This window comes from Stegostoma tigrinum, chromosome 21, assembly GCF_030684315.1.
Source record: "Stegostoma tigrinum isolate sSteTig4 chromosome 21, sSteTig4.hap1, whole genome shotgun sequence".
Taxonomy (NCBI): Eukaryota; Metazoa; Chordata; class Chondrichthyes; order Orectolobiformes; family Stegostomatidae; genus Stegostoma; species Stegostoma tigrinum.
In genome coordinates, this window is record NC_081374.1 from 7270296 (window position 1) to 7283266 (window position 12971).

Below are 12971 nucleotides of genomic sequence, written 5' to 3' on the forward strand. Positions count from 1 at the left end.
GGAAAGGAAGAGAAAGAAGCACAATCAGTTCAAGTGGGGCATAAACATTCAGTGAATGGACTGAATGGCCTTTTTTTCCTGTTGCATAATCTGCACATTCTATGTGGTAGCTGGCAGCTATTCCGTGTGGGCAGGCAGCAAGGATATGCTGATTGGGTAAGATGACGAGTCCGGGGTAGTATCAACTGCTTAGACCAGTTGGGCTGAATGGCCTGTTTTAAGCTGCACAGCAAGTTCTATGCAATTCTCCTGCTGAAATATTAATCCAAATATTTCCAGTGAATTTCAACATAGATCTACATTTATACAGCATCCATATCCCAGTAAATCATTTCAAGGCCTTTCTCAGAAACATCATAGAAACAGAAAATATAGCATAGGCCATTTTTGCCCTTCAAGCCTGGTCCACCATTCAAAATGTTCTTAGCTGGTCACCCAACTCAGCCCCCTGTTCCAGCTTTCTCTCTTTCGTTACTTTCACTCTAAGAACTATATCTACTTGCTTCGTGAAAACATTCAATGTTTTGGCCACAACAGTTTCTTAAGGCAGAGAATTCCACAGGCTCACTACTCTCTGGGTGAAGACATTTCTTCTCATCTCCAACCAAAATGGCCTACTGCATGTTGGTAGGACCATGACACATGGGTCTAGACTCCCTGATCATTGGGAACATCCTTTGTGCATTTACCCTGTATAGTCGTGTTAGGGTTTTATAGGTTTCGTGAGATTTAATCAAAGTCCTAGTCATTTACACGGCAATATCAGCACTGATAACCAAAAGTTTGATGAAAAAGATAGGCATTAACAAGCATAGCGAGTTTTGAGAAGATTTGTAGCTCAGGTTGAGGTTCTGGATGTGAGTTTGCTCGCTGAGCTGGAAGGTTAGTTTTCAGACGTTTCGTCACCATTCTAGATAACATCATCAGTGAGCTCCGACGAAGCGCTGGTGTTATGTCCCGCTTTCTATTTATCTGGTTAGGTTTCCTTGGGTTGGTGATGTCATTTCCTGTTCTTTTTCTCAGGGGATGGCAGATTGGCTCCAAGTCAATGTGTTTGTTGATGGAATTCCGGTTGGAATGCTATGCTTCTAGGAATTCCTAGAAGCATGGCATTCCAACCAGAATTCCATCAACAAACACATTGACTTGGAGCCAATCTGCCATCCCCTGAGAAAAAAACAGGAAATGACATCACCAGCCCAAGGAAACCTAACCAGATAAATAGAAAGCGGGACATAACACCAGCGCTTCGTCGGAGGCTCACTGATGATGTTACCTAGAATGGTGACGAAACGTCTGAAGACTAACCTTCCAGCTCAGTGAGCAAACTCACATCCATTAACAAGCATCTCCAACAGGGAGAGTAGAGGCTTAGAGTAAAGGAGTCTACAGCTTGGGACCCAGGCAGCTGAAGCCAGTCGATCTGCAATTAAAATTAGTGAGATGCAAGTGGCCAAAGTTTGAGACATTTCGAGAGTTGTAGTACGGTGGATCTTACAAATCTTGGGAGGATAAAGGTGATGGAAGGATTTTAAAATGCAGATGAGAAGTTTCAAGTCAGAGTGTTGCTGGATCAGGAACTAATATAAATGAAACGCAGAGTGTGGTAAGCAAATGGGAGGTGCTGCGAGATAGACTATGCTCAAAAAAAAGTTTCAAAGGAGCTCGAGTTGTCATATGATGGATGATAGCTGAGAGACCATTGGAATATTCAAGATCAGCAACACCACTGTGCCCCCTGTGTCTTATCAACATCCTGTCAGGAAGCAAGAGACCTCATTGTACCTCCATCGAGAACCTGCGCTGTCGGTGATTCCTATAACGCAGGGGATTTGGAGAATGGCCGTCCTCAGGTGTCATCCGGTCCGTGTGCACATTTAAGGTCAGCGGAAGATTCTCATGTGCAATACCTAAATGAAGGAAACACAGGGATCAGTAAGTTGGACTGAAAATATACTTACTTGCCAGTGTATATGTCATATTGTGATTCAAGATGGCACTGTCACCAGATGACTCTTTGCGAGCTCTCTACAGCAGATCTTGTCACATTTCTTACCATAGTTCCGCACTTTTAAACCTAAATTCTATGTGTGTAAAATTACTAATAATGTTCTGTTAAATCTGCTTCGCACACCTCCTGCACAGCCATAACCTTGTATGCTTCATTTTGTCTCAGCACCCTATGACCTGTATGTCCTTATCTATTATGATTTGCCTGTACTGCTCACAAAACAAAACTTTTCACTGTACTTAGGAACATGTGACTACAATAAATCAATATTAAATGAAATCAAATCAAAAGCCAAATGCCTTTTATGTAGTTTCAATTGTGGACTGAAATTGGAAAAGTACACCTCAAATATAGGGATTGTGGAAGAGATTACTGCACCTTTTAAAAGCAAATTGCCAACAGCATTACAAGTGTTGTTTATACTGTTGTTTGTTCAAGGAGTAATGGGACATGGGGGAAGTATACTGCTGGCAAACTGGAATGATGAGGTGTATGCAATGGAGGATTTGGCCAGCTACAAGTTGCTGATTGGTCTGTAGAGTGCTTGTTAGTTTCTATATGGACATAAGACATAGGTGCAGAGAAAGGCCATTCAGCCCATTAAGTTGGATCCAACGTTTGGTAAAAACATAACTGATCTGGTAATCCTCAACTCCGCTTCCCATTCTTCCCCACACCTCCCCCCCACCGCCCCAAAACATTCAATTTCATTACTGATTAGAAATCTGTCTGTCCGTCTCGGACTTCAATATAATTAATGACTGAGACTCAACAGAGCAGGCCAGAAGCTGGGAATCCTACAGCAAGTAACTCACCTCTTGACTCCTTAAAGCCTGACCACCATCTATACGGCACAAGTCAGGAGTGTGATGGAATACTCCCCACTTGCCTGGATGAGTGCAGCCCCAACAACACTCAAGAAGCTTGACACCATCCAGGGCAAAGCAGCCGCTTGATTGGCACCACATCCACAAGGATCCACTCCCTCCACTACTGACACTCAGTAGGAGCAGTGTATATTATCTACAAGATGCACTGCAGAAATTCATCAAAGAGCCTCAGATGGCACCTTCTAAACCAACGACCACTTCCATCTAGAAGGACAAGAGCAGCAGACATTTGGAGCACCGCCACCTCCAAGTTCCCCTCCACCATCCTGACTTAGAAATATAGCGCCGTTCCTTCAGTGTCGCTGAGTCAAGATCCTGGAATTCCACCCTTAATGGCATTGTGGGTCAACCCACAGCGGGTGGATTGCAGCAGCTCAAAAAGGCAGCTCACCAGCACCTTCTCAAGGACAACTAGAGACGGGGCAAAAAAATGTTGACCAGTCAATGACGCCCACATTCCACAAATGAATAGGAAAAATAAGTGATAGGCTCCCAGCTGTTGAACAGCTTGTCGATATGAACAAGATGGCCCAAAGCCTTCAGATTTCTGGAAACAGAGGTGCTGTCTCTGAAGTAAAAATAAACCAAAGTCTGAAGAAAGTATTTTTTTATCTTCCCTCACCAGAGCCTGTAAGCTTTTGAAGCTGGGAACAGTTGATCTGTGTCTCCTGCAAGCAAGCGGAACTATCTGGAGACAAGGTATCAAGGACATACAAGCCAGAAGGTTCATTGATCATAGAAGCCCTACAGTGTGGAAATAGGTGCTTCTGCCCAACAAGTCCACACTGACCCTTGGAGCATCCCGTCCAGACCCATACACCTATAATCCACGCATCCCTGAACACTACGGGCAATTTAGCATGGCCAATCCACCCAGCCCGCACATCTTTGGACAGTGGGAGGAAACCAGAGCACCCAAAGGAAAGCCACGCAGACACGGGGAGAATGTGCAAACTCCAGAGACAATTGCCTGAGGCTGGAATTGAAAAGAGGTCCCTAGCACTGTGAGGCAACAGTGCTAACCACTGAGCCACTGCACCACCCATCTCGGCAAATCCTGTGGACACAGGCCATTGAACTGCCAGTCCCGTTTACTCTCTACCCATAACACCAAGGTGTTTTTTCTTTGTGTGTCCATCTGTATGTGTGTGCAGAGGAAGTTTATAAGGAGGTTAGAGTTTTAAAGAATAGAGTTGTATGTTAACGGTTCATAATTGTTTATTTGCAGTTAGAATCAACTTAATTATAATAAAGAGTAATCATTGTTAAGTACATAAAACCAGACAGTGCTTTCTGTTACACTGAGATCAAAAGGATAGGTACATCGAGGAAATTCCCTTTTACATTCACTTATGGGATGTGGGTATCGCTGGTTACCTGTATTAATTGCCCATCTCTAGTTTCCTTTGAACTGAGTGCTTTGTTAAGCTATTTCAGAAGGCAGTTGAGAGTCAACATCATTGCTGTGGGTCTGGAGTCACATGGAGGCCAGAGCAGGTGAGGATGGCAGAGTTCCTTCCCTAAAGGACATATGTGAACCAGAGGGATTTTTATTTCCAACAATCTACAATGATTTCATGGTCATCAGTAGACTCTGGATTCCAGATATTTTTGAACTCAAATTCCACCATCTGCCATGGCAGGATTTGAATCCAGTGTGTACTGATGTAATTTGTGCACTTTGATAAAACCTTTCACTTTTGTGATGATTCTGGGAATAGCAGGGCTTGATTTCCAAAGTGTTACCCCAGTGAGTCATGATACCTTTTAAAACATAACGGTTGTTAAAATCTCTGCCACCTTTTAAAGAAAATTTCTAGTTACCAGCTGAAAGAACACCACTTTTGTTTTCCATTTTATAGATTTTACTGTAACAAATGACTACAGAAAGCACTATTGGCTAAACATTTTCTTTCTTTTGTAGACAGCTTACACTTTCAATGACAGAAAGTGATATTTCCCTTTTACACTGATCACCAATCACACTCTCCACAGAATGGCAATCCCTTTAGCAAACAGTTCACAGTTACATCCGGCTTCTGATGAGTTCCTACATCTCTCCTTCGCTGAGTAGTATTTTTGAGTCACTGTTTCCAGTTCTCAGAGGCTTTATTAAATCCACCATCAGCAGTAAAGTCTGATCTGATGATTCTTGCTCCCTCAAACATGAATCTCCCGGAATCTTTAAACGGCTGCAGGATTCAGTAGAGACCAATTTAACTTTGCATCCAGCTGTGGTCAGTTGCAAAGGTAATTGGCCTCTTCTCCCTGCTGGCTGCAGCAAACCTATGTCCTTCTGTAATCATCATGGATTTGCAGAAAAGCCCATAACCTGATCTCAACTTGGCTTCCTTTACTGTTTTACAAGTTGCAACATGAAAAGCGTTAACACTGTATTCAAAGAGAAGTGATTATTCTTGACTGTGGATCCCTTTTACCTCAGAAACTTGTGGGCAGTTAACAGCATAACTCACTGTAAGAACATAAGAACTAAAAGCAGGAGTAGACCATTCAGCCAGCTCCACCATTTAATATGATCGCGGCTGATCTCATCTTGGCCTTAATCATGCTTTACTGCCCACTTTCCATAACCCTTCAATCCATTTAAGGAAAGTGCAGAAGGTTTAGAGAAAATGTAAGGAGAATCAGGTGATGAGAATCTAGAACTAACTGCCTGTAAGGGCCAGTAGAAGTAGAAACCCCCACTACATTTAAGAAATATTTAGATGTGCATTCGGGATATTACAAGGCAATAAGCCAAGTGCTGGAAATAGAATGACAATAATTTGTGGCTGTTTTTGACCAGCACAGATGCAACAACTTGAAGGGCCCTTTACTCTATTACTAATTAAAAATCTGTCTATCTCCTCCTTAATCTACTCAAAATCTCAGCATCCTCCACACTCTGGGGCAGTGAATTCCACAGACCCTTTGGAGACATAATTCCTCCTCACCTCTGTTCTAAAACCTGCCACCCCTTATCCTAAAACTATGACCACCCCGTTCTAGATTGCCCAGCAATTACCCTTGCTATAACCGATACCTCTTAAACCTTCCTGGGATTTTGGAGCGCTCAGAGTCCACTTACTGAAAACTCAGAGCCCCAGGCTAGATTCAGTGTGGACTGGAGGTAAGGCCTGGCACGGTCTGGAGGTAAGGCCTGGCACGGTCTGGAGGTAAGGCATGGCACAGACTGGAGGTAAGGCCTGGCACTGTCTGGAAGTAAGGCCTGGCACTGTCTGGAGGTAAGGCCTGGCATGGACTGGAGGTAAGGCCTGGCACTGTCTGGAGGTAAGGCCTGGCACTGCCTGGAGGTAAGGCTTGGCACAGACTGGATGTTAGGCCTGGCACAGACTGGATGTTAGGCCTGGTACAGACTGGATGTTAGGCCTGGTACAGTTTGATGGCGAGACCTGGTACAGTCTGTTTGAAGGAGTGTAATGCTGAACTTTTTATCTCTTCATTTTTAAAAAATTTATTCCTAAGTTTTTGTACCTAGTTATCTTCGTACCTTAGATAGTGCCGTAAGTGGCAGCTTTGTAAACTTTGCACTGTCCTCATGCGAGAACGTGTGACAATGAAACTAATTCTCGTTCTAATTCTGCAGCCTTTGTCTCAAATTGTAAGTGTGTGGCACAACTTCTCAGCAAAACGATCTAAACTTTCCAAAGAAGTCAAACAATCAAGCCATCCTCATTTATGTGAGGGAGACTGCAGAGCAAGTGACTGACCCATGCTAATGTTAAAGTTATGGTCTCAAAGTTTTAGTTTATGAACATCATAATTGTGAAACTATAATATTAAATCAGATGAAAGTGGCAACAAACTGTTTGTTACACATTGAAATAATTTTTTTTAAATCACACAAAAATTACTAACTGCATCCCTCGTATCACTCCCCACTTCTATCTTTGGAATGAAATGATAATTAAGTGTCACCACCCACCTCATGTTATTTCCCAAAACAAGCCAGGGAGTTTTACCCATGTCTTGACCAATATATCTGTCCTTTAATTATTATCACTGAAAAAAACAGATCATCGAGTCATTGTCATATTCTGTTTATGGCAGGCTTGCTGTGAACAAATTGATTACTCTGTTTCCAATATTACAATCCCTCACTCTGTGCTTCAAATATAATGTAAAAAATCATCTTGTACAAAGAAAAAGTGACTTTAATTTGTTTACTGGATAGATTCACACTCCAATGTTTGTTTGTTTATTCATATGCTATTGTACAAAACCGAAATGCTTTAGTGACCGTGTGTGCATATAAAGATATTTTTATGAATATATTATAGTTTTGAAATGAGAAAAAGTGCGTGAACTTCACTTAAGTACTTCATGACTTATGGAACGTCATGAATTAGGATAAATGTTAAAAATGTAAGTCTCCCTTTTAAAAGTTAAAGAGCAGTGCTTGACCCAAACAGGGTTTCCATCTGGGTGATGGGGAACACGACACAAGGGTGGGGTGACAGACACCTGGCCAAGCTGGGGAGCTCAGCAATCACTGAATTAAATCAGAAAGCTCTCTATCACCACAAGTTTAAGTTAGAATAGAGGTGTTTCTTTCCTTCATCAGCAACTATTGGTATAAATGGCTGTGGTTAATTTTATGCACATAATTTGTAGCAAAGATCACAGAATCTCTTCAGTGCAGGGAAAGGCCATTTGGCTCATCAAGTCTGCACTGACCCTCTGAACAGCATACCACCCAGACCTATAACCCAATTTTTCCTGTGACTAATCCAGCTAATTTACACACTACAAGGCATTTTAGCATGGCCAATCCAACTGACCTGCGCATCTTTGGGCTGTGGGGGGATACCGGAGTACCCAGGTGAAACCCACATGGACATGGGGAGAATGTGCAAACTCCACACAGACTGCCACCCAAGGGTGGAATCAAACTCAGATCCCAGGTACTGAGAGACAGCAGTGCCAACCACTGTGCGCTGTGCCATTCCAAGTAACTATCCTCACTGGCTACATTTTGGTGTAAAAACAATCCTGATTCCTAGGATGGGAACGTACTCTCCAGTGAAATTTACAAAATTATTACGGGACTCAACAGGAGGGATGTTTGCCCTACCAGGGCAGGAGGAATGAATCTGGAACCAATTCACACGGCTGCAGAATAAAGGGGAGGCCATTTAAGACTGAGACAGAATTTCTTCAGCCAGACGGTGGGGAATCTTTAGACTTCTCTAACCCATTGGGATGTGGAGGTTCAGTTATTAAATAAGTTGAAAATAAAGATTGATACATTTCTAGCTGCTGAGTACAGTGGCTCAGTGGTTAGCGATGATGTCTCACAGCGCCAGGGACCTGCGTTCAATCCCACCCTCGGGCAACTGTCTGTGTGGGGTCTGCACATTCTCCCTCTGTCTGTGGGGGTTTCCTCCCACAATCCAAAGATGTGCAGGCTAGGTGGGTTGGTCATGCTAAATTGCCCATAGTGTCCACGGATGCCAGGGGTTTAGCCATGGGAAATGCAGGGCAGGGAGTAGTTCTGGGTGGGATATCTTTGGAAGATAATTGCCAACTAAGTGGACTGAATGGCCTGCTTCAACAGTGTAGAGGTTCTATGATCTAGAGTTATAGGAATATGGCATTCACATGAATGATCAGCCATGATATAGAATGTTGAAGAAAACTTGAGGGGCTGAATGGCCTACACCTGCTCCTATGCTGCTATTGGGAGACCCCACTTACATGAACTGCAGCTTCAGTCTCAATACCTTTACAGTTAGGAGTCTGTAAACTGAAAGCAGAACACTGGCCCTCACTTCTCTCTCACCATTTGATAAATTTGTGTCAATATTAACTCTGTATAATGCTCACAATGTTCAGTTTATTTGAGCATGAATTTGGGAACTCATTCAATTCCCAAGTGCCACAAATTACTTCTGGTTTTGCAGACACGAGAGGAATCCCATAAGGATGGCAGGAATCAGCGCTACTAATAGATTGTAATGCTCAACCAAAGTGATTGTTTTCACCTACGCCTCAACATCTCAATGTTCATTTAGTTGGCAAATCATGTTTTAATCAGAGAAAGCTTGCACCATTAATTGGCTACCCTCCCCTCTTTAAATTAGCCATATTGATAAATGAGAAGCTAAAACGTAAATCATTTGACAGCATTAGTATCTAGAAGAGAAGGACCAGCTTTGATGAAGTGATTTATTAAGTACACCAATGTCATTTTTGGATATAGAGTTCTGTGTTCCTTTGTGTGAAGCAATGTTTCCCAGTTCTGTACCATCCCTTGAAGCACATGATTTAGGTTATGCCGTAACATTAGATGAGCTTCAAAGAAAACATTTGTTCCTATATTAAAAGCCTATTGCATCTCTCAATGTGATTACAGAGCACTTCAATGAGCTATAGTCACCATTTCTAGATAGGCAAATACCTTAGTCCCCTGGCAAACTTCAAAATCCTACTGCAATAAGATGACACACCAATTAATCTATTACTAAATAATGAGCCCTTTACATGACCTCTGTGATGATTCTACCGAACTCTCATTGGAGAACAGCCAATTACATTCCATTTTGCAATGGCAGCAGAGCCCATAACCTAATGATAGAGGTGCATCTCGATGGGATAGTAATCTTTTGTCTGAGGAAGAATTTGTATGATCAAGTCCCACTCCAGAGACCTAAGCAGGGAAAATTCAGGCTGATACTTCAGTGTGGTTCTGAGGAACTGTGGTCTTGTAGATGAACCATTATAGCAAGATCCCACCTGCCTGCTCAGCTGAGCCTGAATTATTGTAGAACCATCATAGAATCCTCACGGTATAGAAGCACACCATTCAGCCCATCGAGTCCACACCAAACCTCTGAAGAGCATCTCACCTAGATCCACCCCCTTACCCTATCCCTGTAGCCCTGCATTACCCACGGCCAATCCACCTCATCTCCCACATTATCCTGACTGTTTTGAAGAGGAGTTTTCTAAGGTGTTTTCTAAGATAGATAAGTCCCCTGGGCCAGATGGAATTTATCCTAGGATCCTCTGGGAAGCCAGAGAAGAGATTGCCGAGCCTTTGGCATTGATCTTTAACTCATCATTGTCCACAGGAATAGTGCCAGAAGACTGGAGGATAGCAAATGTGGTTCCCATGTTCAAGAAGGGGAATAGAGACAACCTTGGTAATTATAGACCACTGAGCCTTACCTCAGTTGTTGGTAAAGTGTTGGAAAAGGTTATAAGGGATAGGATTTATAATCATCTAGAAAAGAATAAATTGATTAGGGATAGTCAGCACGATTTTGTGAAGGGTAGGTCATGCCTCACAAACCTTATTGAGTTCTTTGAGAAGGTGACCAAACAGGTAGATGAGAGTAAACCGGTTAATGTGGTGTATATGGATTTCAGCAAGGTGTTCGATAAGGTTCTCCACAGTAGGCTATTGTACAAAATACGGAGGAATGGGATTGTGGGAGATATAGCAGTTTGAATCAGAAATTGGCTTGCTGAAAGAAGACAGAGGGTGGTAGTTGATGGGAAATGTTCATCCTGGAGACCAGTTACTAGTGGTGTACCGCAAGGGTCGGTGTTGGGTCCACTGCTGTTTGTCATTTTTATAAATGACCTGGATGAGGGTGTAGAAGGATGGGTTAGTAAATTTGCAGACGACACTAAGGTCGGTGTAGTTGTGGATAGTGATGAAGGATGCTGTAGGTTGCAGAGAGATTTAGATAAGCTGCAGAGCTGGGCAGAGAGGTGGCAAATGGAGTTTAATGCAGACAAGTGTGAGGTGATGCACTTTGGTAGGAGTAACCGGAATGCAAAGTACTGGGCTAATGGTAAGATTCTTAGTAGTGCAGATGAGCAGAGAGATCTCAGTGTCCATGTACACAGATCCTTGAAAGTTGCCACCCAGGTTGACAGGGCTGTTAAGAAGGCATACAGTGTTTTAGCTTTTATTAATAGAGGGATCGAGTTCCGAAACCAAGAGGTTATGCTGCAGCTGCACAAAACTCTGGTGCAGAGGAGATTTACTAGGATGTTGCCTGGTATGGAGGGAAGGTCTTACGAGGAAAGGCTGTGGGACTTGAGGCTGTTTTCATTAGAGAGAAGAAGGCTGAGAGGTAACTTAATTGAAACATATAAAATAATCAGAGGGTTAGATAGGGTGGATAGGGAGAGCCTTTTTCCTAGGATGGTGATGGCGAGCATGAGGAGGCTTAGCTTTAAATTGAGGGGTGAAAGATATAGGACAGATATCAGAGGTAGTTTCTTTACTCAGAGATTAGTAAGGGAATGGAACGCTTTGCCTGCAACGGTAGTAGATTCGCCAACTTTAGGTACATTTAAGTCGTCATTGGATAAGCATATGGACGTACATGGAATAGTGTAGGTTAGATGGGCTTCAGATCGGTGTGACAGGTCGGCACAACATCGAGGGCCGAAGGGCCTGTACTGTGCTGTAATGTTCTATGTGTCCAGGCCAATAGTTATTTGTCAACCCACATTATTTTAAGAAATATGCTTGTCATGACATTCCTGTTTGACGGAGCTTGCTGCGCGTATGTTGGTTGCCACTTTTTCTATCTTACATGTTACTATCAATGAGGCACTTTTGAAGTATAGTCAAAGAGTTGTTAGACTTCTTCTTGAGGTTGTGGAAGGTACTAAAGTAGTGCAATGTTTCAATTGACTGCAATGAATGATAAAATAACATTATTAAGTTACCCAATTGGCTTCTTTGTTTACTCTCCCTGCCTTCAGTTGTGTAAAGTTTCAAACTGAAGCACTAGCTCCCTGTTCCAATGGTTCAGCAGAAGGATCCTGAGGCATTCTCCAAAGATGCTTAAGGAGCTTAGACTCTTCCCCGTCACCAGCTCAGCATTTCCCCTTTAATCACCAAAATGTGTGCGTGAAACACTTTAGGGTCCTTCTGGGATTTGTCTTCTTTTCATGGGCTATGGGCATTGTTGAGTAAGCCATATTGATTGTCCATCCTTAATTTCCCTTAAGAAGGTGCTGGTGAGCTGCCTTCTTGAACCGTGTGCTGTAGGGGAGGGAATTCCAGGACTCTGACCCAGCGATACTGAAGGAACAGCGATACATTTCCAAGTCAGGATGGTGAGTGGCTTGAAGGGAAAATTGCAGGTCGTGGTGATTGCACATCTCTATGGCCATTGTCTTCCTAGATGATTATAGGCTGGAAATGTGCCATCGAAGGAGCTGTGGTGGTTATGTAAATGTGGGGTTATGTAAATTGCTTTTTAAAGACTTCATTTCATATTCATCCTCAAGATCTGAAGTTTAGATGCAAATATAGATCGTCCGTGACCTTTTCTCACCAACATGGCTTAATCCCAATCTCAGGATATCAATATCTGTAATTAGCACATTTGCCATGTTCTAATTTTGATGCCCTGGCAATCTCTGCCAGTCCATCAGTCCACATTAACACTGTGACCAGCTGTATACATTGACATACTCTCAGCAGTTAGAACATGGGAACATACACAGTAGGAGGAAGTATCAGCCAATTCCCTTTGAAACTACTCCACTATTTGATGCAAGAACACCTGATCTAAATGTAGCCTCCATCCCAACTTCCTATCTACTCCCTATATCCTTTAACTTCCAGTCAGTCAACAATCTGTCCAATTCAGTCTTGAATATATTCAGTGGTCCAGCTTCCATTGCTCTCTGATTAGAAAATTCCACAGTCTCATAATCCTCGAACAGAAAATAAATTCTCATCATCTCCAACTAAAGTAGGAAATTTCTTCACTTTAAATGGTATCTCCTAGTTCTAAACTCCCCCACATGAGGAAAGATCCATGCAGCGTCGCCCATTAAGCCCCCTTAGTAACATTCAGTAATATCATTTTTTATTCTTCTAAATTTCAGTAGAAGAGTGCAGGCCTTTGCTTTCAAGACAACTTCTTCATCCCATATATCAGTTGATTGAATTTAGCTGCCTTGAGTAGAGAAAAACTAATTGCAGTGTTTCAGATGTGGTCTCACAAAACCTTGAGAGTTACTTTTATATTCCACCTCTCTCTCTAACAATGTAAACATGTTAACATGATAGA

The 12971-nt window shown here is 42.6% G+C and overlaps 1 protein-coding gene across 8 annotated transcripts in view; it reads right to left on the reverse strand.

The window, feature by feature from the left end:
• The window catches only part of LOC125462683 (cyclin-dependent kinase 18-like), a 181461-nt gene that overhangs the window by 66756 nt on the left and 101734 nt on the right, over positions 1 to 12971 (reverse strand). For all 8 annotated transcript variants that reach the window (XM_048552919.2, XM_048552912.2, XM_048552915.2 and 5 more), the window contains one exon: positions 1786 to 1910. In XM_048552919.2, coding sequence (XP_048408876.1) covers positions 1786 to 1910 — 125 coding nt within the window. The remainder of the gene's footprint in view (positions 1 to 1785; positions 1911 to 12971) is intronic.